The sequence below is a fragment of the Onychostruthus taczanowskii genome, unplaced genomic scaffold, assembly GCF_017590055.1.
Source record: "Onychostruthus taczanowskii isolate IOZ18803 unplaced genomic scaffold, ASM1759005v1 scaffold14, whole genome shotgun sequence".
Lineage (NCBI taxonomy): Eukaryota > Metazoa > Chordata > Aves > Passeriformes > Passeridae > Onychostruthus > Onychostruthus taczanowskii.
In genome coordinates this window covers 11,527,933-11,552,718 of record NW_024498573.1, presented here as the reverse complement: position 1 = coordinate 11,552,718, position 24,786 = coordinate 11,527,933, and the positions used below count along the sequence as shown (strand labels likewise).

The window sequence follows — 24,786 nt, the reverse complement described above, 5'->3', positions numbered from 1 at the left end:
TGCTGGATTAATGAACCGTTTTGGAGAGCTGGGAATCAGCAGGGCAGAGGATGAAGTGTTGTGGAATGTGACAGTGGTTAAGAGGAGGAAACTGTTGCTGGTGCTCCTCATGGGACTGAGGAATGGCATGAGAAAACTGCCAGGTCACCCCTGCCTAGGAACAGCTCTGTTTCTGTTTCCAAAGTGCGTGTGTTTGACAAAGATTTAGAAGAAAAAGAAAAACACAAAAATTCCAAGAAAATCAGCATGACAGTCTCTGATGGTTAGTAGTAGTATGTGAGAAAATGCATGCATACAGACAAAGAGAGAAGGACTCTGAGCTCATTTAGAAGAAAAATAAAGCAAAAATAAACTCAGGAAATCTCATGCACAGACCTGGCTGATTTTGTCCTGTAAATTTGTGTGAAGTATCAGCAGCTTTTAGAGACCGTAATAAGCTAAAGAAATAAATTACTCTAATTGTGTTTCAGTTATACAGCACATTAGTAAAGGAATATTTAAGTATCCCATTGTTTTTGTAATTCTGCAATGAACTAAGTACTAAAGGAAGTGGTTTGGGTTATTTTATAAATATTTTCCTTTAACTCATGCTCTCTCACTCTCTTACATCTGCCTCTCTTACATCAGTATTCTCAGTGATTTTTGCTCAATCTATGTAAACATTGCTTTTTGAGATGATCTTAAAATTGGTTTTAAAATATTTTTATTAAATATATCCTTGATCTAGTTTTACAGATGTTACAAATATAAGACAATCGTAACTGCTTTGACAAAACTGTGTAATAGCTGAGCCTGTATCTTGCTAAAGGATATTCCAAGTCAGAACAAAGTGTGACTGTGTTCAGTGTCAAGGAGCACCACGGAAAGCAATTAGTTAATTAATTAATAATTTATCTATATACCCAACTCTTTGTTTAGGGCAACATTGAGAAAAGTACCCTGATTCTGTCCACTTTTCCAGTGCTAATATGGAAGGGGTTTATTAACTGTTGGTTACCCACAGTTTCAGTTAAATTTTGAAAACGTTATGGGACTGTCCAGCTTGATAAGGAATTTCACTCTGATGCCTCCTAAAAATCTGACTTGATACTTTCCACTCTACTTAATGATTATTATTATTTTTGTTCTTTAGTATTTTCAACAAATTCTCTAGTATTTTGCAAGGCAACTATATAATAGGTTATAATAGAAAGCAATATAAATGTGATTTCTGTTGAAGGTATTTACCTTTCTGAAGGTCTGTGGAATTGTACAACTACATAGGGAATGATCTGTGAGCTCTGAGAAATAATGTGAGATACACGAGTAAAGAAAACTTTGAAATTCAAATAAAAATAAACTTTTTGATGTTTCTTGTGGACTAAAATATTTTATTTTACTTCAAAGACAGAACTAAATAATAATTTTGTCTGAGGCAGAAAACTACTGTTTTCATAACTCCTTTTAAGTGAGAGTAGTTGCATTTATTCATTGTACTCTGCATTTGCTTTATTCATCTGAGAATCCTGCAGTGCTGTATCAGGATGATGGGCTCCTTTCAGAAGAGAACAATCTCAGGATCGCAGACGCATGACTCTCTTAACCAAGTTGCAGCTAGATTGCAGTTTTCAGTCCAGGTTCACTTTAATCAAGCTTCCTCCTGTTATCAAGAGACAGCAAATCGGAGAGAGCTGGAAGGGCTGTGGCAGGAGCTGTTGCTTGCGGTGACATGCAGGTTGCTGGCTCAGGAGAAGTGCAGTGTCATACTTCAGTCTGGTGACCTGTCAGAAGTGAAAATCAAGTGTCACAGAGTCTTGCTAAACTAATTAAGGTTACAGGAAACTTATCAGCCAGAACTGCTTCCTTTCACTTCAGTGCATGAAATCCATTGTACTGTGAGGCTGTGCCATTATAAATTACCATGGAGAAACATAAATATAATATAAATATTGGCTACCCTCAGTAGTGCTAGGGGCACACAGATTCATGCTCTTGATGCTGAAATCCTACAGTCTCTTATTTCAGATTTCATATAATCAGAGTCAAAACTTTCCTGCTAAGGAGGCAAGCTCTGCTGACAGTCATTTGGCTTTCATACCCAAGTCTCTTGCTTGTTTCTGTAACACTGTGTTTTTCTGAGAGCTGTGGTGGGAGATAACAGCCCATCTTTGGTGCTTTGCTCAGCTGACAAATGAGAATTGCTGATGAATAATTCCAAGAGAGTCACAGCAAAATAAATGGTAAGCTTGGTGCTAGGATCTTCTTTTTGGAAAGATCATAAACTTGTGAAGATGTAATTCCCATCAAGGAAAACTCCCCTAGTAAGTTTTAGGAGACTCAGTTAATTACAAGTGTTTCACAGATTTAAAGCCAGCTTGGGAAGTCAGATTTGCTAGACTGAGAGAATTCAACTTGAATTCTGTGTAAGGTTCCTGATGTCATTGTTTGTGGCTTTTTTATTTGTTTTGTGAGGGGTTTTTGTTTATTTTGAAGTAAAGATTCACAGAATGTGAAAAATACTTTTTTTTGAAAGGGCGTATGACTATTTTGGCTTTTCTTTGGTATCACCCATTCCTTCAACAGTTCTTCCTACTTTTATATGTCACTTTGTGTATTTTGTGGTGTCTCTAGCATTAAGCAGACTTTTTACATTATTTTTTTCTCAATGAGAGAATGAGGTAGATAATTTTGAATCAAACATGTTGTAGAGGCTGGTTTTAAATAAAAATATTTGAAAGGATTGTCAATCAGTACTTTTAAATGTTATCAACAAACAGTTTTATAAAAGTATGTGTTAAATAAAAGTAATGCTCAGGCAAAGTCTTTGGCTTCAAGCATTTTCAGAAGGGAATTATTCTGTTTTAAAATAGCCATATGTGGAAATGTAGTAAAGAATTTTTACAAGTTAGTAATAATCAGGAATGTGATGAGGAGTGGACTTAAGCCAAACCACAAATGAGCTCTCCATTTATTACTGCAGAGCAGTGATTAACAGCTTCAACTTCACTCTGTCTATACACTGTCTATAGTCTTCACTCCATGTTTACAATACACAGAATGTACACTTTATACATTAGATATTGTACATTCCTTCTGCTTATTTTTCTTCTTATTTTTTTTCTCCTCTGAGGTTTTCTGCCTTTATTGCTTCCAGTGTTTCAATAGCTGGTTTCTATCCCCATTAATACAAGTGTTGGTTACAGTTTTAAGCTGCAGTGTGAATCAGTCCTGATATGTGTAATGCAGAAGAAGGAGCTATATTTTAAATATGTTTTCTCACATTGGACCTTATTATGCTTTGAAAAAATTTACATCTGGTAGAGTCTTTTGCATTAGACACCCACTGTCATTGTGAATATTCATGACCTCTATTTCATTTTTTGCCTTGATCCTTTTTCCAATATAAGAAGAGGATCAGCAATATGTCAGTTATTGGCCCATGGGTGGGTTTAGCTAAGGCCTGTATTCTAATCTTTTTAAACTAATAATAGACCCAAACTGATTTTTGGCTTCTTTTTTGTTTTTTGCTTAAATATTTATTTGAGAGCATGAATGAAATGTGAGACTATAAATAAGAATGCCACTATTCAGATTTGATGCATTCCTGTCCACTATCTTCTGTTACGTAATTGAAATTGATGGCCATTCGCTGACACCATGTCTGTCTGTAATACTTCTGTTTATCTAAATACAAGTTTAAATCCTCAGTGTATTTACACTTCCAGCAGCTAACTTGTTTGCAGGCAACCACTGCACAGAGTTAATGTGCAGAATAAAAGTTACTCATGAATATGCTAATACTAATGAAACTGTTTGATACTTTTTCATTCATATGGAAAGTTATGCGTAAACATTAACTTTGTCTTGTATTTGCTGCTCTTTTGTTCATTGTATGAAATAAAGAAGAGGGAAAGTGGAAAGGTGAGGTGAGGAAAAGTGACATCTTTTCTTTGATCACAGAGTAGGGGTAATGATCCATTTTCTGATGGATTTTTGCTCTAGACAGAACAAAGAATTATTAAATTTAAATCTAGGCAAACAATGTAATAATAAAATAATAATAATGAAAACTACAAAATGGATATTATTTACAGAAAATATGTTTGCTTCTTTATATTTTTGTCAACACTAATACAGTTTTATGAAGCATTTCTTGTCCAGGGCAACTGAGGAATCTCTACTTCTATATAGAAATATGTCCATGTGGCTGTGCTGCAAACAGTCTGTACCTTTGCAGTTTGTGTCTGTGCAATGGTTTACACTGACACCGTCATCAGGAGCTTTGGGCTTGGAGTTCTCTCAGCTCATTGGAATTAGTCCCTTGTGCAAGGCTGTGAAAATGAATTTGCTCCTGTTTCCTCTTCAAACTTACACTGCTTCTAACAATCCCATCCTGTGAATTTAAAAGGATGCTAAACCTTAACAAAATAAAATCATCCTTTACTTCTAGTCCTCTACTTCTTTTGTGTGCCTCTCTTCCTAGAGACAAGATATTTACATATTTGATTTGATATTTATCCCTAGAATAGAGGGGAATATACCCATGCCTAAAGTGAGTTTAACAGTCTTTTTTCTTGTAGTATTCCTATTAGATGAGAGTGTTCTTAATGTCATCATGTAAAGGGTCTTGGGATACTTTAGGGACATTTTGTACCAGCACAGCTTTTTTGAATTACTCTTTCATTTGGGATTTTGAAAACAGATGCCTCTCTCTGTTCTAAGGAATAGATCACAGTTTACGTGACAGGTTTTGCTTTTTTCCTGTCTTATCAATTTCACTTTGAAATATGTAGCTTGGAACATCTTTGGGGTTTTTAAAAATTATCATTAAAAAAACCACCTAAATTCAAAAGCTTGTGAGAGTTTTATAACAATTTCAAAGGATTTCTGTTTTGACCATCAGAAACTTCAGTCACATCTGAAAACCAGGGCCAACAGATGACAAATAATTTTTAGTCAGAACACCAGCTCTTTCTGGAACACAGTGTGTTTGATTTTAAACTCCAGCCTGGTGACTTGGCTTTTCCTTCACTAATGCCAGTGCTCCAAATTCATAGTTTTATGTAATTCACTTCTATGCAATGAACCATGTATGTTTAGGGTTTTTCCTCCTCTTCTTTTCCTCTTTTACTGAGGTTTAAAAAGGAAAGCATGTTCTATGTATTTATGCAGCATATTAATACATGTAGGCTATTCTTTGGAATAGGAATGAAATGCAGCTTTCCAAGGATAATAGAGAAACAATTGCTACAGATCATTACTTGATGATGTGATATATTAGTATCATAAAGACTAATAAATTTTCCTACTGGAGATTTTCTGATAGCTGGTTATGAATCAAATGCTGCAGAACAGTGATGAAGCATAACAGTAAAATCCTTCTGATGTAGGTGGAATGCTCTTGCAAGCAGAATCTTATCCTGATCCTGGGGAGGTGGGAAGAGGCTTCAGATTGTTAAAACTGACCAGATTGTAGAACAGCACCAGGTGAATATATTTGGTAGTTAAACAACTGGGAAGGCTTATTTGGTGTTTGCCTACTTGAGTCCCTGCAGAGTGGCTGTTGTGGCACCTGGCCAAAGGTGCTGGGGTTCCAGGCATGCCAGGGGTGCAGCAAGGGAAGGGGATTGACCTTGCTGCACTGTAACCAGTGCAGACAGGAGCACTGGAGGGACAGCAGTACCATCTGTGGTTTGTGTTGGTAAGGAAGAAATGCACTAACTATTCACAACAGCACATGTATTTCCCCCTGCTTCGCTGAAAATTGAAGAGGCATTTTCAAGCCCATGAACATGGGCTCTTCTGGGGTGAGATGAGGCAAAAAATAAGAGTCTTTCCACCACTGAAATGCACATTTCTATAAAAAAATAGTTTATACTGATTTCTCTGAGTGCACACTGTTCTGCAGAAGAGGCAGGGTCACTTAGTTTCAAGGTTCTGTGTCATTGCTTACAGAATTCTGCTGAAATAGCCATAGTTCTCACAGGCCCTTCCTAGTTCAAGGGTGGGTGTTGTACATTGTAAAGAAAATAACTACAGCAACCCAATTTCAGTGATCCTGCTGGGATGTTCAGTCTGTGAAACTGCAGAATAAGAAAAATTTATTTTTGTATTTTCCGAGATGTTCTATATAATGTTCATATGTCAAATATCCTTTTAAATGAGAATGCTTGTAAAATACACTTGTGGCATATACTTTTAAAGTAGTTCAGCAGGAAGTTAATTTTTTCTTTTCCAAGTGTAATAAAAATGCTTTAAATAGTGGATTCTCCTTTACAACATAAAACAGGGAATAAGAACTAATATTGCCATTTCTGCAAGTCTTTCTCCACAGGGTTGCTCTCAATATATTTTTTGTACTATTTGTAGAGGGGTTTTTAGCATTGGCTAAATATAATGATTATTCTGCATCTGGATAACAATTTTGACAAAGGTATAACCTTTGCAAATGCATTATTCTTTAAAAAATCAAGAAGTCAAAACATCTCTGAAGCACTGTACAGTGGTGGTCTGCATCAAGACAATGCAAGTCTCATAATACTGTGAATAATTACTGAGATACTAATTGTGCTCTCTGAATTGTCCTCCTGAAGTAACCAGAGTTACTTCATCTGTAAAATGAAGGCTAAGTGTGTAGCTTAGGAACCTTAAAAAATTCCCATTGGTTTCAGTGCCCAGGGGAAAGTTAACAGACTTAGAAGAAATTTTAATTTAGGGAAGTCTTTGGGTGGTGACTGCAACTTCAGGAACAGAAGGCTTGATCCAGAGCTCTATGAATACAGTGGAGACCTTGAAATTAAATTTGGATCTGTGAATGCTCCTATTTCCTAGAACTCCCAGGCTTGTAAAGTGCTACAGGCTGTTAAATCTCTACAATTTTTTAAATTTTATTTTTAAATATTGAAGTGAGAACTTCCAAGTCATTCATAAAATTTAAATGCCCCATCATCTTTGTGTTCTCACTGCTGTTATTAAGTGCATAGAAGATGTTCAGTACTGAAAAAATAACTAAGTCTACTTCTGGAAATTCTGAACAGAAATGTTTGCCTTTAGGAACAGTCACAGGGAATACATGTACATTTGCATTGTAATTTTTTTGCATATGTATCTTTCAATGCAAACTTTTTGGTTTTTTTGTTTTTTTTTTTTTTTTTTTTTCTGATCACAGGACTATACCTTGACAATGTACTTCCAGCAAGCATGGAGGGATAAGAGGCTGTCCTACAATGTAATACCTCTAAACCTTACCCTGGACAACAGAGTAGCTGATCAGCTCTGGGTGCCTGATACCTATTTCCTGAATGACAAGAAGTCATTTGTTCATGGTGTTACTGTGAAGAACAGAATGATTCGTCTGCATCCAGATGGAACAGTCCTTTATGGACTCAGGTCAGTAGGAACATTTCTGACTCTTCTCCCTCTTAATTTAAAACCATGATTAAAAAGCTAAAAATAAAAACCATTCATTGCTCTTTTTTGTTTGTTTGTTAACGATTTTCTTTTTATTACTGTAAAATAACTGATGATATTCCAGAGAAAAAAAAAAAGTATTCTAAGTTTGTGTTCTAAATCTAAGGATTTTATTTTTATACAAATGTTTGAGATAAAGTGCCATTTTTAGTACAGTTCAGAGACCTGTATTAAGAACAGATAAGACTGTAAATATTATTTGAAATACTCATTCTGGATTAAAAGCCTAGTTTAGAACTGTTTCTTCAAAGGAATTGAAATATAAAATACAAAATGAGGATTAAAGGAAAAAACAGGAAATGTATATGATAGCTGAAATGATAGTTTAAGTGATATGTTTTCAAAATATTTTTGATTGAATATTAGATTGGTTTGTATGCTGCCCAGATGAATCAGCTTTCTGATTTTCACTAAGATGAGGTATGACTTGAAATGTTTTACAGCCTGTTCTTGTTCTGTATGATTGTATGGAGAGGGGTGACTGGAGAAATCAACAAAAGGGCTTCACTCTTGAGAGGTTCTGAAAACTTGGGAAATTGTCTCTTGAGTGATGTCAGCAGGATAAATTATTGCTGAGAAACTGATTTAACAATGTAGCTGCAAAAGGTGACTGCCAATGCCGTGCGGGTAGGTAACAAAACATCAGGAAAGCATTGTCTGGGTTAACAACAGAAAATGCTGCAGAGCTGGGGATTGCATTTACCAAAGTTTGTTGTGTTTTCCGTGGGCTCTGGCACTATGGCTGTGAGCAAGTCTGGACTTTTTGTGGTTGCTCAGTGAACCAACAGATGCTTGGTTCCTTGAAATACAGCTGTAGTTTAAAGTGAAATATAAACCAGCTTGGTTCCTTGAAATACAGCTGCAGTTTAAAGTGAAATATAAACCAGCTGCGTAACACATATTGATATTAATGGAGTGAGAGCCAGCAAAACAGTGGTATTGGTGTAGTTTTCAATTTAAGATTCTAAAATCATAATTTTTATTATTTTCTTCTAGAATAAATTAGAAATAAATATCAGATTTAATGTCTTCAATAATGCTAACATTTTTTTGCTATTTGTGGCATTTTTTATTCTGGGTGTTTAAGCATCTGTAATAATTTCTGTTTTTTTTAAAAGGTTGGTAAACAGTAAGTAGAGCTCACAAAAAATTGTCCATAGAAGAATCAAGTGAAAGAAAGTTTGGTTTTCTGAGAGTTTCTTTTGATGTTAATTTGTTTTTCAAAAACTTAAAACCTTTCATGAAATATACTTTGTTTAACATTTTGAGGGTTTTGTTTCTTTCCTTTGAGCTGAACCAGCAGTGATACTGCTTGATTTTTTTAGATGAAATCTTTCCTCCTTTTCATTCAGCATAAATAGCAAATCAGTTTTAATGTCTCTTATGAGATGCAGTAAAGTGAAATTGTATCTATTTTTTACTTAAAGCTGTTTAATGTAATTAGAGGAATCTTTATTAATGCTTTGAACCTTTATTTCCTAGAGTTATTTTCTTCAATACTTGCAATCACTATATGTTATCCAAAATGGTTCTAGAATAACTCTAATTTTTTTTCCTATTGTAGGACTGGTGCACAGCCCAGAGTTCAAGGTATTTAGACAGCTTTTTTTCCTAGGTAAAGCAACTTCACTTTAGGAAATAATTTTCTAGTATTCTGGTATACCTAGCAATCTCACATTTGATATTATCAGTTCTTACGCCTCTTTTAAGACTCAGTGCATTTGCAGAGTTCTCTTTGCCCTGTGAGCTGGCAGAGGATGAGTGCTGGCTGTGAATTGTGCCCTTGTTCTGCTGCTGTGCTGCAGTGAATTGTAGCTGAGGGCAGGGTGAGTGTCACCTGAGGCTGGGGACTGCAGTTGCCTTCACCCCTGGGGCAGCTGTGTCCTTGGGCACACGGAGGTGAGTGGCACTGCTGGCTCTCGTGTGTTCTGGGCAGGGACTGTGGAACATAACAGGTACTTAATAGATGACATGTAAAAAACCCCTTCTTGCAGGTCCTAATTCTTAATGAACCCCAGACAAGTCTTGTGAAATGTGGAATTGATTTTTCCTCCTCAGACTCAGCCCAGCAGGGCTCGGAAAGGCTTTGTGGCTAAAACATCCTTCAAACCCTGGGCTGGGTGGGGAAGATGCACCAGTGGAAATACAACAGGGTTATGTGACTGGACATATTCTGCTTTTGCCTTCCCTGGACCAAGTGGCAATCAATGATCTCATTCTAATATTAAGGTTTTAGTTTTATAGTTTGAAATAGCTTTATCTATTTTATCTAAATTCAACCCCGACTTACTGTTATTTCAAATGTCCACATTACTGATATATTTAATTCTTGCTTATTAGTAATTTCCACGTCTTAAAAATGCCTGCTTAGTTATACTTCTCACATATTTAAACCCCCCTGTACACTATTCTGAGAATCACTACTGTTGTTGCTGCATTAATTTACTTTAGCTTATACTTGCAGTCACATATTCTTACTGTGGGATTCATTTTTCTAAACTGAGATTCCTTTAAGTATCAGTCTGAAATTTTTCATCTCCCCATACATCTATTTATAAACATCATAACATACACACATATATAAATAATGCTGTGAATTTTGGTTGCATTTACCTTGATTGCTGTATCTAAATTCATTGGATAGCAAGTGATTTTATCAGTACAAATTTAACCATCCCTTTCTTTTGTGTCTTTACAATTGAATTTCTATTTCATACAGCAAGCAGTGATCCCTTAACATTGCTCTCTTTGTTTTTGTGAGCAGAGCCCATACATGGTGTGCATGTCACATCTGATTAGATTAGATGTTGGGAAGGTAAATTTCAGGAAGGACTAAGAGGCAGTTTTGTGAGCACCTGGATTATGCTGTCACTGAAAGAGGAGAGAGAAAGAAGGGAAAAAAGAGAAATAATGAATGGAAGCATCTAAATGGTTGGTATGTTGTCCTCACAGCCTGCTGTCTTCACTGCTTAGGGCATTAGTTAAGGGCATAACTAAATTCTTGACCTTGTCTTTACAGAGAACATGTCATGCTGGTTGCTTTTAAGTTACGAAGGACTTTTATTTCTGAGGGATAACTGCCAGCTATTTATGTTTTGGGAAAATGTTTTATTTAGTATTTTTTTCATATTCCATCTGTCAAGAAAATTATTTATTTCTGCCAAGACCAGGACGTTCAGTAGATTTACTGTGGGATTCATTTTTCTAAACTGAGATTCCTTTAAGTATCAGTCTGAAATTTTTCATCTCCCCATACATCTATTTATAAACATCATAACATACACACATATATAAATAATGCTGTGAATTTTGGTTGCATTTACCTTGATTGCTGTATCTAAATTCATTGGATAGCAAGTGATTTTATCAGTACAAATTTAACCATCCCTTTCTTTTGTGTCTTTACAATTGAATTTCTATTTCATACAGCAAGCAGTGATCCCTTAACATTGCTCTCTTTGTTTTTGTGAGCAGAGCCCATACATGGTGTGCATGTCACATCTGATTAGATTAGATGTTGGGAAGGTAAATTTCAGGAAGGACTAAGAGGCAGTTTTGTGAGCACCTGGATTATGCTGTCACTGAAAGAGGAGAGAGAAAGAAGGGAAAAAAGAGAAATAATGAATGGAAGCATCTAAATGGTTGTTATGTTGTCCTCATAGCCTGCCGTCTTCACTGCTTAGGGCATTAGTTAAGGGCATAACTAAATTCTTGACCTTGTCTTTACAGAGAACATGTCATGCTGGTTGCTTTTAAGTTACGAAGGACTTTTATTTCTGAGGGATAACTGCCAGCTATTTATGTTTTGGGAAAATGTTTTATTTAGTATTTTTTTCATATTCCATCTGTCAAGAAAATTATTTATTGCTGCCAAGACCAGGACGTTCAGTAGATATACTTAAATCACCTAAATGGTAGAAAATTGTAAACATGTACTCTTAAATGAAGAGTCATTACAGGAAAATTACTATGTTGGAAATTAAGATGACTTGCAAGAGGATATTAGTGATTTGACAACATTTGGAACAGTAAATTTAGGCATTCAAATCTAGGATAGCAAATAGTATAAGTTGAATAAAACTTGCCAATTTAGAATTACTGCTTTTTGAGTAACCACGTTACGGTGTCTCTGGAACTTGCCTCTTTGCTGGTAGAGTCTTGTGATGCCATGTGTCAGAGTAAGGGGGGAAATTTAGTTTAGAATACAAGGATTAAAAATATTTGAAGAAGTGACTGAAGACCAAGATGTTTTGTGTGGTTTTGCACCATTACCAGGCTGTTTAGAGAGATATTGACCCTTGCATACACTTCTCCCAGCATTCCTCACAAGAGAGCTCTGTGACAGTAGGTAGACAACTGATAATTACACGACCAAGAGCATTGGATGCTTTTGTATCTCTTCAGTAGGATGGTTTCATGCTTTTTTGTAAATGAAGTTTGTGGGGTTTTTTTACAGAAAAATTGAATATATACAGAACACCTGATACAAACCATGTTCTGTGAGGTATTGACATTCCTATCCTTTTTAGCCAAAAGGAAAACAAAAGGAAGTAGAACAGAGGAGTTTTTTTAGAAATTAAAGACTTTTCCCACTTGAAAGCCCAACAGTTTTACTTGCCAAGACTCATCTAATGCATTACCAACTATGAGTCTCCACCTCAGCCAGCAATAATTCTTATTTGACTGATGGAACGCAGTAATCTCCCACAAATGGGAGAATTATGTGTATGATGACCTTGCTTTGTTCTCCATTTCCTGCTAGCATCGCTGAGTCACAAAATCCTAAACAGTTCTGGATGATGTATTTTGTGTTGTCTCAGTTGTGCCTTCTTCTGTCTGCTCACTGAGTTTCAGCTGCTTGGAAATTTGCACTTCTGCAAATAAAATAGATTCTGCCATATTTGGCTCTGTTAACAGAGCATTGGGTATTTTTGTTGCATTATTAGACTTGTTCAGCAGTTTTACTCCTCACAGGCACCTCATCGTCTATGAAATCCCATGGACAATTTTAAAAGCAATTGCTTTGCAAATGTCTTTAGTTCTCAGACCACATTCTTTGAGAGGTGAAGTGCTCCCACCAGCTACTCTTCAGTAAAGCATTTGAACTTTTTTTTTGCTACTTTCTTCTTTGTTTCTGGTTTGTTGATTTTTTTGTTGTTTTTTTTGGTTGGTTGGTTGGTTGGTTTTGGTTTTGTTTTTTTTTTTGGTGGGGGGTGTGTGTTTTCTGGGGGGTTTGTTTGTTTTTGTTTGGGGGTATTTGGGGGGTTGTGTTTTGTGGTTTTTGGTTGTTTTATTTTTGGTTTGTTTTGTTGTTTTTTTTTTTTTCTGATATGACTTAATTTTAATTAAATCCTAAGCATAATTTGGAGGTAAAGCTCCATTTTTCAGTTTTAAAATCATACAATCATTTGTACTAGCTGGAACGCTGGAAATGTTCAAGGCCAGGTGTGAGGGGGCTCGAGAACCAGGTGGGAGATGTCCCTGCCCATGGCAGGGGGTTTAGGACTGCATGGTTATAAAGGTCCATTCCAACCCCTTAAAATTTTTTGATTCTGTGAATTAAAATGAAATCTTTGGACTTCCTACAATATTTCAAATACTGTTCTTATCCCAAAATATCTTCTGCAAGACAGCAGCAGACCTGTCCTACCTTTTTGCTACAATATGATGATTCCAGAAGCCGGACAGAAGGTGTTTAAGGACTTTTAATGCACATTCATGTTAAGCAAAAGATTTTCTCAAAATCTTTTCATTTTGGGGATTTCAGAAGAGATAAGAACCTGGACTTCTTTTCTGGGGAGAATATGTTGTTTTGAATGCTCTGCTCTTGATCATGATGCCTGTGAATGGGGCAGGTGTTTCTGGCTCCATCACATTCATGCCTCTCTTGGCTGTGCAACCCTTGACACCAAGTGGGGCCTTGTCCAGCCTCAGGGGAGAAGAGGAAATAAACATTATAATGAGGTAGCCTGTAGCATAAATAGCACCAACAGTATCTCAGAGTAGTGCTGCTGTTTGTTAAAATAAATAAGTGAATATGATTATTAGGATATCTGAAGTGTCAGTAGCTTTCTGTTCTCCAATTAAAAATACAAGTTTTCTTAATTTTGGATATATAGGCATTGCAGAGAGGAAGTAAAAAGTAATTTTACAAGACTTGTTTGAACATGAAGCATTTCCATTGTGTTAAGTGGGTAATTATTTTGTGCTGGTGCTCACACCTATAGATGCAATTACTGACTTTTCCTTTGCCAACACTTGCCAAAGCTAATTCACAGTCTGACATGCAGTTGTTTATTCTTGCACAAGAAATGAGGTTAATTCAATTCCTATGTCCAGATTTTCAAGACTGTTAGTGTATGTAGACATCTGTAAGAACCTTTAGATCTTGTATGCAGGTGGTCAAAGCAAGAACTTTTTGGAAACTTGAAGAAATAAATGCAAATGTAGTAAAATATCATTTCAAACTGAAGTCATGTAGCTGTTTCAAAGACTTGAAAAAATTGAATACTGTACAATAGTGTAGAATTTCAAGTACAAAGAATTTCTGCATTAACAAGGAGTCATTACCACCTCAATCTCATTATTTGGAAATCCTGGGGCAGGACATGTCTGATCATGGCTCTTTTCTTGCACTGTCAATATGGATCCAGCATGAGGAAAGGAACTTAAATCCCAATGTGTGTTGTAAGTGAATTAATTGTTGTTTTAAATAAATTAGGTATCAGCTCTGGCCCAAGGTGTGCCCAGGTGCTGTTTTCTTTTCTCATGCAAATAGTTCTTTTGTAGGTTCCAAGGAATAAAGCAGAGAAATGCAAGTGCTGTTATTTCTAATAACACTGGTCCTGTGAACTGAAGATTTGGACATGAAACAAATCATCCAGCTTCTCTGCTCAGTTTTTCCATTTGGTAAATTGGAATGCTAGAACCTACCTTCTCACAGGGGTATTGTGAAGATTAATTAATTAGTTTGTAAAGTGCTTTGATCCCATAAAACACTACCTAAGTGCCAAGCATTATTATGAAGAATTAAAAAATGCCAGCCCTCATGTGCACCTTGGGATGGCCGGGTTATAGATACAAATCTGCTTTATTTTCTGAGAATCACATTGTTCCACTTTCCCTACGTAGCAGTCCATTCACAAAATGAGCCAGTTTTAGGAAAGATGCAATTTCTGGGGGGGGAAAAAAAAAGGAGATCATTGCCTCTCCTAAAAATCTATTTTCAGTTAAGGACTCGTAGATTATTATGCATTTTCCTGTAGGATTTGGAATGGACTCTTTTCACCATTCATCCTCAGCAGGAGGGAGAGTAGTTGTCTTTTAAATATCTCCCCTGTCTGAAAGAAAACAAAGATATCTTTCTCTTTCAATCCCTTTATTAGATTTTAAGTATGGGATAAGTATTCAGAAGGGTCTTTTGTTTTTATTTTTTTATGAAGTCACTGTTAAGTCATTAGTATGTGAATAATTAATTCAATTAAGCTTAATAAAAAAAGCTTTAAGTCACAGGAATTCTTCCATTAAAAGCCCTATTATCCAAAATTATTACATTGAAATGAAGTGAAAAGAATTCTGAGTTTTATTGCCTAACAGACAGACTGTGGCATTTAGTCTTCATTAGTCTTTCACCATATCAAACAGAGACTCCATCAGAACCATGAAATAGTTTAAGTTGCTCCAAGGGTATTGCATATTCCAAAAACAAATACAGGTCATCAAACATTTAATCTTATATTAAAATGCAATAATTTATGTGATTTAGAATTACAGCAATCTATCATTTCTCTTCTGCAAAGTCTTTGATCTTATTATTTGTGCTGGTAGTTGGTGATCCTGAGAAGGGAGATTTTCCAGCTGGAAGGACATACACAAAATCTCAGAATGCTCTGATAAAGACTCAGCTAATGGGATAGATGCTAAACGTGTGTATACAAACACATGCTTACATATACGATATATGTTTCATAAATAAATAGAGTGTATTTGTATATGTATAAATTCTAATTGCACATATTGGGGTTTTTTTATTGAAATTGGTAAAATCTGAGATGGATCTCAGAAGTAGAAGGAGGGTTGGGGTCCTTGCACATGTAAGAAAAATGAAACTTAGGACACTGCAGAACTAACGAAACCTCTTGTGGGCCATAATCACTTTCTAGTTGTTGTGATTTACAGATGTAAGGCATTGTAGAATACTATTTATTGAATGGAAGAATATGGGGTTTTTTCCCCTACCAAATCTGAAGGTCTAAGTACTTGGATTTAGTTTTTATTCTAGTTAAATATCTAGTTTGGGTAATTTTTTTCACCCAAACCACATTTCCTTTATGTTTTAATGCATTTTCTGGGAAGATTATTGCTGATTTGTTCACCCAATGTTTTATTCTATTTTGTTATTAAACTTTAGACAATGGTAAAATGTTTTCTGAGATAAAGAAACTCAAGTGTAAGGGTTTGTTGAGGTCTTTTTTACTTGCATCTCCTGCATCAGTTTCTTTATTTCTCTGAAAATTCAAATTTCTTGTGGTCTTCAGTGTTCAAGGTAATTGAAGAGAGCTCTTCTTGGAACAGTTTTCAGTCCTGCTTAGCAGAAGAGAAACTAGGATAAATTATAAGAAATTCTGGGGGTTTGTGCTTCCAGGTAAGTTCTCCAGACTCAGGAGATGACACACATTGTGTGGGCAGAACACAAGGGTTGGAATCTCTGTGCAGTCCACAAGGATGTACGTAAGCCTCTGCAGAAGAGCACTTTAAAGCTATGTCTATCTGTGATTTTTAGACTATAATGCTGATATTTCTACTTGCTATTCAGTGACTAGAATTTTTTTTCTCCTCTAAATTACTTGTGTAAGACCATATTTTCTTCTTCCTGCTGCTTTTTTTTTTCTCTTTCTGAATAGTCATTCCTAGAACATTTACTGCGTCTGCAAGTCTAGAACTATCTGAGAAGTGAGAGAATAGAAAATGTTTGGAAAACCCTTTTTTTAAAATTTACATGAATGTGCCATCTGTATGAGCAGATGGCAAGAATATCTCAGGGCCAGGAGGAGACTGTGAGATCAAATCACAGGGAGAGAACTACATGAGGCATGTTCCTCGTGTCAGAACAAAGAGGACCTCAGCAGTCACCTCACTGACGTGGCCTGGGGACTGCTCCCCCAGAAATGGCTCTTTCAGCAGCAGAAGGTGTTTCAGGGTGGTGTCATCAATACAGTAAGGATCCCCAGGGTTTGTGTTCTGTGGACATGATCTTTCCTGGCAGTCGCTCAGAAACAATTCAGAAATAATTCAGGACCCTGAATTATTCTCACGTATGGCTGCAAGTCCACATGCAGCATTTCCCAGGGAGGGTTTGCCAGAGTGCCTTATCCTGCTCAGCTTCTGAATTGAGAAGTCACTGTTTTCTCCATCTTCATGTGGTGCAGTGGGTCATTTTTGAGAACACTTTTTACAAAAAAACTGCAGCAATTGCCAAATATTTGATACATAGTTTTTGGGTTTTTTTTTTCTTTTGTGGCAGCTGCTGCTGACACATCTGCACATCTTTGAAATCCCTCCAGGGATGGTTGCTCCACCTCTTTAGGGCAGCCTGTTACCATGCTTAACAGCCCTTACAGTAAAGAAATTTTTCCTAATATGCAACCTACACCTCTCCTAGTTCAACCTGAGCTGTTTACTCTTGCCCTTTGCTTGTTACTTGGTAGAAGACAATGATCCTCACCTGGCTACAGCATCCTGCCAGGGAGTTGTAGAGAGGGAGAAGGTCTCCCCTGAGGCTGCTTTTCTCCAGGCTGACCCTCCCACCAGGTCCCTCAGGTGCTGCTCCAAACCCAGTCCCAGCTCCATTGCCCTTCTCTGCCCTTGCTCCAATGCCTCCATGTCTTCTTTTCCTTGAAGGGAGGGGCCCTGAACTGAGCCCTGCAGTTGTGTCAGTCATCCCATTGTCTTTCCACAATGGTAAATATATAATAACTTTTCTGCTGCACAGTGGCCCCCTGTTCCTCATGTGTGTTGCCCAAAAAAAATATGTACAGCTTATGGGTTTGTTTTCATTCACTGACAGGGATCTGTCTCAGGACTGTTTATTAAAACTGACATTTTAAAATATTTGCTCAAAAATTTATCTTGAAAAGTGAAAGGCATATGAAAGCACAAGACCTTTTAATGTGGAAAAATATCCTTTTCTCAAAGCCCTTTGCAGGGTTGTAAAGCCACTGGGGATTATAAAGTTAACATTTGTTTTCACATGAAAAATGTAGTGATAGACCTTAACAATCCCTGCAAGACTGAGATATCTTTACTGTAGAAGGTGTTGTATGCAAGCTTTTTTCCTATTTAAACTGGTAGTGGAAAATTTATTCAGTATATATTGAAAAATGTTATGGTCATTCTCTTCAGTGTCAGAATGGAGAAAAAGAGGGGATGTGTAGCTGTTGGGAAAACACTTTGAGATCTCAGTTTAACTTGCATTAATGGAAACTGGAACAGTAGGGTTAGGACCAGGTGGTCCAGCGTTATTTGGCTGGCTTCTCTGTCAGGGATAACTTTTTAACCCCCTGCTTCAGCGTGTTGTTTCTGTCAATCCAGAACCTATCTCCATTTGTAGATACCTGGGTAAGAATCAGAAATATTGGAGTAAGAAGGAAAATGTTCTTTATCACGATGTTGTCATCCACAAATTCTGTGCTCTCTTTTTGTGCTTTGCTATGGTGACTTTCTTTGTTGTGCAGGTGTTTACAGCATTTGTAACTGGTAGAAATTAGCTATCAGCAATAGATCTTTGTGTAGCTTTGGAGTTTTTTAACTTAAGACCAAGATATGTGCTTTAGAATAATAGTCTTGTACCTTAACAAGGTAATATGACTGATACTGCACAGGAAGAAACACTCACAACAAAATTTGGAATGCTTCTGCTGATGTGAGAAACCAAGAAATCTTGAATTTACTGTAATCATAAAGCTTGTTACAGTCTACCTCATAGATATTTTTACTGAAACATTACAAATTTCAGGCAATGAAAACTACTTGGGAAGAACTTAGAAATCCCTTGAACTCAGGTGACTGCAGGACATTAGTTTGTGCTCAGCTGAGGAGGTAAATTATTGTTAGACCTTGCTGATAAGCTCTATCCTTTCAGGGAGCTATCACCTGTGTTTTCACCATATCATTTACTCTCTAGAAGATGGCTCATGTCTTTTCCCTTTGGTTCTCTCTGTGAGAAGCAGAGATGACCATCAGTGCACGAGATGGAAAAAAAGACAAAGGCAAGGAGGCAAATACTGAATATTCATCCCTCTTTCCTTCTATTTTTCATTACACACAACAGGAGCTTATTTTATAGTTACATCCCAGGGTATATCTTATTCTTGGCAAACAACTGAGAGTAAAACACTGTGCATCTTTAAACACCAATCTGTGGGCTCTTCTCCAAGGGGGTCTCCAAAGCACCTGCAGTTGGAGTGCACAAATATTACATTATGGTTATCCTGAAATGCCTTTGAATATTGTTTCACAGCATTAGTGTTGCTGGAGAAATGGCACGTACAGCAGAGAGGAGATGACTTTTGTTGCTGCTGGATTTTTAAAGAGGTGGTAGAGTAGCTATAAGATATGCCATTAGTCATTTTCATGTAACTTTGCTATGCCTTCCAGAAGTGCATTCAAGAGCTACAATATTTATCTGAAAAAGAATTTTCTAAGGACACTGCTGTGTGTTAAAGAAACATCCACCCCTTCTCCCAACCAGAGTAGTTTATTTCTTTTTGAAGAAAGTGATACTGAAATCACACTCAAGATTACTTTTTCATAGCCTTCTCTCTTCATCTTCTAATGCAAGGTGATTTTATGTTCTAAAGAATTCACGGTATCATTTCAAGTAAATTATTTGCCCATTTATTAAAACTGAAGGATATGGATAAAATGTTGAATGCTGGTGTTCAGGAAGGTGTTCTTATTTTGCAGTTATGTCTGTAATAATACAAATACAAAAAAGCTTAGCCTGGCTTCATAGGGTCCTAGAGTCATTTCCACATGCATATACTGCAGTATTTAGAATTATGATTTTTTTTTCTAGTAGTTACTTTAAAAAACAAAACAACAACAACAAAAAAAAAGCCCTGAAAAATCTGAGTAGGCAAGTTACAGTCCTAGAAGAAATTAAAATCTGATTGAGGGTATAAAGATCTTTGTAGACAAGGATTAGGAGGAAACCTTTCCCCTGCACAGGTGGTTCTGGAGGTTACTGCTGATGCTGCAGGTGGGTCCCACTCATGTAAATCAACTGCAGCTGCACTTTGCCATTTAACTCAGGCCTCCAGTCATCATTTCTTTTCTGCTCCTCCTGGACAGACCCAAGGCTTTGTAACATGGTGCTCTTTCTTTTTTTATAATTGAACACTTAACAAAACCTTGTAAAAAAGGTTATGAGTAAGGATATCCCAAAATCTGATACTGGGGTATTATGGTAAGTGTTTTGGTAATTTCTTTAGTTTTGTTTATTTGCACTTTTGGGGGTTTTTTTTCTGTGTTAATATTTTGTTTCCATGAGTACTGAAGGTATTTTTCTTGTATTGAAGGGGATAGACTCCCATTCCAGCTGTCTTATGTGGTCACATCTTCTCTGGTTCACCTCATTTAATTTTCATTACAGTTCATCTTTCCATTTTATTTCAATATGGCTTTAATTTGAGTACAATCTATATTTATGATTTATAGGATTGCTAAGAAAATTGACTGTGTCCTGGTTTTAGAAATAGGGGTAAGACTGAACCAAGGTACTGAAATTGTTAGCCATGGGGAACACTACCTCACAGAACTGAAGACAAGTAAAAGAGCATGGAGAGTAGCTATTGTTTAATGTCAAAAATGAAAATAATCTTAAATGTTACCTGCCATTACAGGTATTACAGAACTTTATAAGTAATTTGTTAAGAGGAAGATATGGATAGTACATCAATATAAAGCAATTGGAAAATACATGACTAGTGGATGAAATACTCAAACTTTAGATAGGCAAAGATAATTATTACTTACCCATATGAAAGAAAAAAAGCATTGGTAAAGCAGTTTTTTTCACTTGGATAAATTTTTTATTAAGTTGTATTTGTCAGTGCAATGCATAGTAAAAACAGGTTTTTGTTTTGCTTTGTTAAGCATTGACCAGCAAATTGTGTGATGTTAGATGTGTGATGGCCAAGCTGATAAACACATGAGAGATTGCTGGGCTGAATATCTCTCCTAGAATCCTCAGTTTCCCACTCCTGCAAAATAGGGTGGGAATGCAGAAAATTTAATATTGTGTGCATGGCACAACCCCTATAATAACCCCCTATTCATAGAAATAAATTATCCTTATACTTTGAGACGTTTAAAATTCTGTTTCAGTTGAGAGAAGTGAGCAGGGTATCAGGGTTCATTTTGCTCGTTAGTTTAGACAGGGATGAAAAGTGAAAAGTTTTATTCCTCACAGTTATTTGTTGTTCAGCACCTCTTACTAGCCCAGGAAAACATGATGTTCAAAGTGCTTTTTAAAAGACATTGACAGTTCAGGCCTGGTGTGACAATCTATTATCTTCTGTTCTCAAAGTGTGATGCCAGTTAGGAGAGCAGGGTGTGAGCTCTGCATCAGGGGATTGATCTGATAAAAAACTTTTAGTGATGATGTTTTTTGCCCAGGAACATGGGAGAGCTTCCATTTGGTTAAACACATCCCTGTCAATGTTGGTACAAAGGGTGAGTGTTAGAAAAACCATTCCCCTTCTGTTTGAGCATAACTTTTGTGTTATTTTTAGGATTGATTAGCAATGAAAATAGCGCCCCTGTCCCTGCTCCCACCCAAATTTTAATTCATCAAATACAGTCTTAGCACTGATCAAGTTTTCCTGCTTTCTTATGATAGTTTTGAAAATGCATTATCCTCTCCCCTTCTGGCTTTGCTTAGTTTTGCTATTCTACCTCATCACTGTGCTCATCTATGCTTTTTGTTTAGCAATTTTCTAATGTAAAATCTCTCTCCAAGCTCTAAAACTTTTGGCAAAGCAGTGTGTTTTTGTAGTCAGGTTTTCATTGAATTACAGACCTTTAATATCCTGAGTTATTGTTTTTCACTAAAACTTGGCGCATGCTTTTTTTTTCTCCTTCTTGTGAAAGAGGGGGGAGGGAGGAGGGCTGCCTTAGATTAATAGCATGGGATTGTCAGTGTATTTGATGTGATACTTCTGCTTACCAACTACTCTTTCAAAAGGCATCATTTTCATCCAAATCCAGTGGAACCATTTTTAGAGTATTGTTTTGGAGCTACTGTGACAGCTTCAGTAAATGTGAATTTTAATTTATTTGTCTAATGAAGATGAGGATCTTGGCTAATGACTACATAGTCATAAGTGATGATGCTTTTCCTCCTACTCCCTCCTTGCTTAGAGCATATATTAATTGTGCAGATGGTAGTGGCTTAGCTATGTGATATCTCCTCCTCTGGTGGCATTTACACTGTGCAAAGAGGGTGTATTTCCATCTCATTATTTAGGAGGGTTTGTGATTCATCACCTGCCTTTAAACCCAATACTATGATGACATCTTGTTGCTAGGAGGCAGAATTTGCACGTGCACTTTCTGTTTTAAGTACACCTGTGCCAAGCTTTGTCTGAAACCTTCAAGCAAATCACAGCCAGGAGCACTGAATTTTCGTTTTCATTCCTGCTAACAGCATGTGACATTTGCAGTGCCAGGTTTATGTGGGTAACTGTAAGTCATTCCTTATGTGTTCAAGAGATTCTCAGACTCAAGTCTGTGAACTTGCCAGAACTTAAGTCAGGATTTCCAGACATTGAAGCTTCACTAAAATAATTTCTTTTTTAATTTATGGAATTCAAGCATAATTTGTATGTGACAGGTAAAACAGAAATATTTTTACTGCTTTATTGTTTTGCTTTTCTTTTCTACTCATGCATTTATTTGTTTTTATGGCTTGCAAGAAACAACAGGAGTCATTTAGGCAAAACTAATGAAGAAAATTCCTTAAAATTTTATTTCTTTGATTTCATCTGTCTTTCATGGCCATTCTGCTCCCCAGATTTTTTATTATTGCTTCTTTCACACAATATTATTGGCATTTCTGTGTCCAAACATTTTCTGGGTTTGTTCTCCAAAGAAGTCACAGGTTTTATATATTTTTCTTATAATTTAAAGACTTGCTTTTTCCTTAAGTATCACTGCTGTGCACCTGATCATTGTTTGCAAATACTAAGGCAGTTTGGTTTAGTCTATTTTGCTTTTTTTTTTTTTTTTTTTTTTTTTTGTTGTTGTTGTTTAGAAAAGGTCCTGTGCTGCAGGTGCAATTAAAGGAAGTTTATAATTACTTTTAAAAAGCTACAGTTCTTTTTCTAACAATGAGAGTTGTGCCACAGGTGTCTCCTTAGCAAGTACATATTTGCTGCTTCTGGCCATACAGGGATGAATTCCCCTCCACCTGAAGCTGCATGCAGGGTCTGGGGATGCTGAGCCTTTGGGAGTGACACAAAGAAGTGATGGTGAGAGAGGGACTCAGGACTGTGTCTGGCATGTGTCAAGGTTTCCAAAATATAAACAGATATGTGAATGAAGAAGTGACCTAAAAAGAAGTAGAAATAACCTGAGAGAACCTGGTTTTCCTCCACGCAGAGTTGTAGGCTTGACCCAGAGCATGGTTTCTGTTACCTAACACAGAAAATGCAAAGCTTTGCACAATATGCAGTTTGCTCTCTCAGTGAGGTGCTGGAATTCTGAATTTAGGAGTGTCTCTGCTATTCCAAAAACAGAGAAATTATTAATTCCCTTTAAAGGCACTGCAGTCATGTTTGAATCTGTTGATAGAGGAAGCCTTGGAGTAAATGGAAAACTGAGTCAGATCCACTGCACCACAATCAAACTTATAATCCTTTCAACATTAAAAATTTGAGATGGTTACTATTGAAAATTCTGAAAAGTGGAGCCATTTTGAGCAAGCTGGTTATTGCCCCAGTTTCTTTGTCTCTATAAAACGTGGATCACAATATAAACAGACTCCCATCTAAATTCCTAAGAATGATTTCTGTCATGCAGTACTCATGTTCATGTTATTACTTTGTTCTTTTGTCATCTTGGAGGGGCAGCAGGAGAAAAACATTTAACCATAACAGGAGAGTTATTAAACTGCTGAAATTGTTCACTAAATTTCTGGTCTGTGCTTAGAAATGATATTTACCACCTGAGAGAGATTTTGCAGAGTCACTGGCTTTAGCATTAGGTTAAATGAACGTGATGCATGACAGTAGTGATAAATTCTGGCCAATGCTTGAAATATCTGAAAGTAAATTTGTATCAAAAATACTGATATGTTGTGACAATTAAAAAACCCAGAATGAACCCAACAAAACCCAAACAGATGGGTGTTTCTCCTAACACAGCATTTAACTGCATACTTGAGAAGGTGTACTGGGAAAGGAGAAAAATGCTGGACTGGCTTATAGAGAATTGTCTTACCCATTTAAAACATGGCACAGATAATTTTCATATTGCAGGCAGCACCAACTTGAGTCCCCATCCCTGCTAAGACTTTGCTGCTGAGTAGTTATTTTTCAAAATTTTTCCAGCATATTTCCCATGAGCACTCTGCCTCATGGAGGGAGTGCTGGTTTTGTTACTGTGCTGTTGTTATCCTTGCACACTAAAAAAGTTAAAAGGTCTTGCCAGGTGGACAGTGATGACTTTTTACCATGGTAAGTGACAGCAGTGCTGACATGTCTGTGGTTCTGTAGGTTTTGCTGATGTCTGTGGGTTGGGCACTGCTCACATGCCTGGGCTCAGGAGTGGTGAGGATGTGTAGAGGGGACACCAACCCCTGTGCTGTGCCTCAGGGATGGCTCTGTGCTCAACCTGCTGTGCCAGTGGTGCTTTTGCTTGATGCCAGTGTTTGTGGTCACCTCAAAGCACCTGTGCATTTAATCAAGTAAATGCTTCCCAAGGCTCTGATTTTGATTTACTGAGTTGCAGCATGTGTTGTCCTATTGTTGATGTATAAAAGACTTTTAAGTAAAGCATAGGAGTAATTTTAGAGATTGGTTAAAAAAAAAAAGAAAGAAAGAGGTGCACTTTCTACAGCAAAATGATTGCTTTAAAAATTCCCTGAATTGAAGGAATGCGTCCCAGACAGATCTGATATATCTGAGATAAACATTTATTTTCTCATCAGACATATGTTTGCTGTGTTGGGTAGGACTGATATTTTCCATCTGATTCTTCGTCTACCTCTAGTTTTAAATTGTTTCTTAGAGACAAGAGGGTTCATGTATAGACAAAGTAACAGAAAAAGCAATGGGG

At 36.7% G+C, this 24,786-nt stretch overlaps 1 protein-coding gene across 3 annotated transcripts in view; it reads left to right on the top strand.

Annotated features, from left to right (window-relative positions):
• Window positions 1-24,786, top strand: part of GABRB2 (gamma-aminobutyric acid type A receptor subunit beta2) — a 138,043-nt gene that overhangs the window by 37,615 nt on the left and 75,642 nt on the right. For all 3 annotated transcript variants that reach the window (XM_041397670.1, XM_041397671.1, XM_041397672.1), the window contains one exon: window positions 7,148-7,368. In XM_041397670.1, the coding sequence (XP_041253604.1) occupies window positions 7,148-7,368 (221 nt within the window). The remainder of the gene's footprint in view (window positions 1-7,147; window positions 7,369-24,786) is intronic.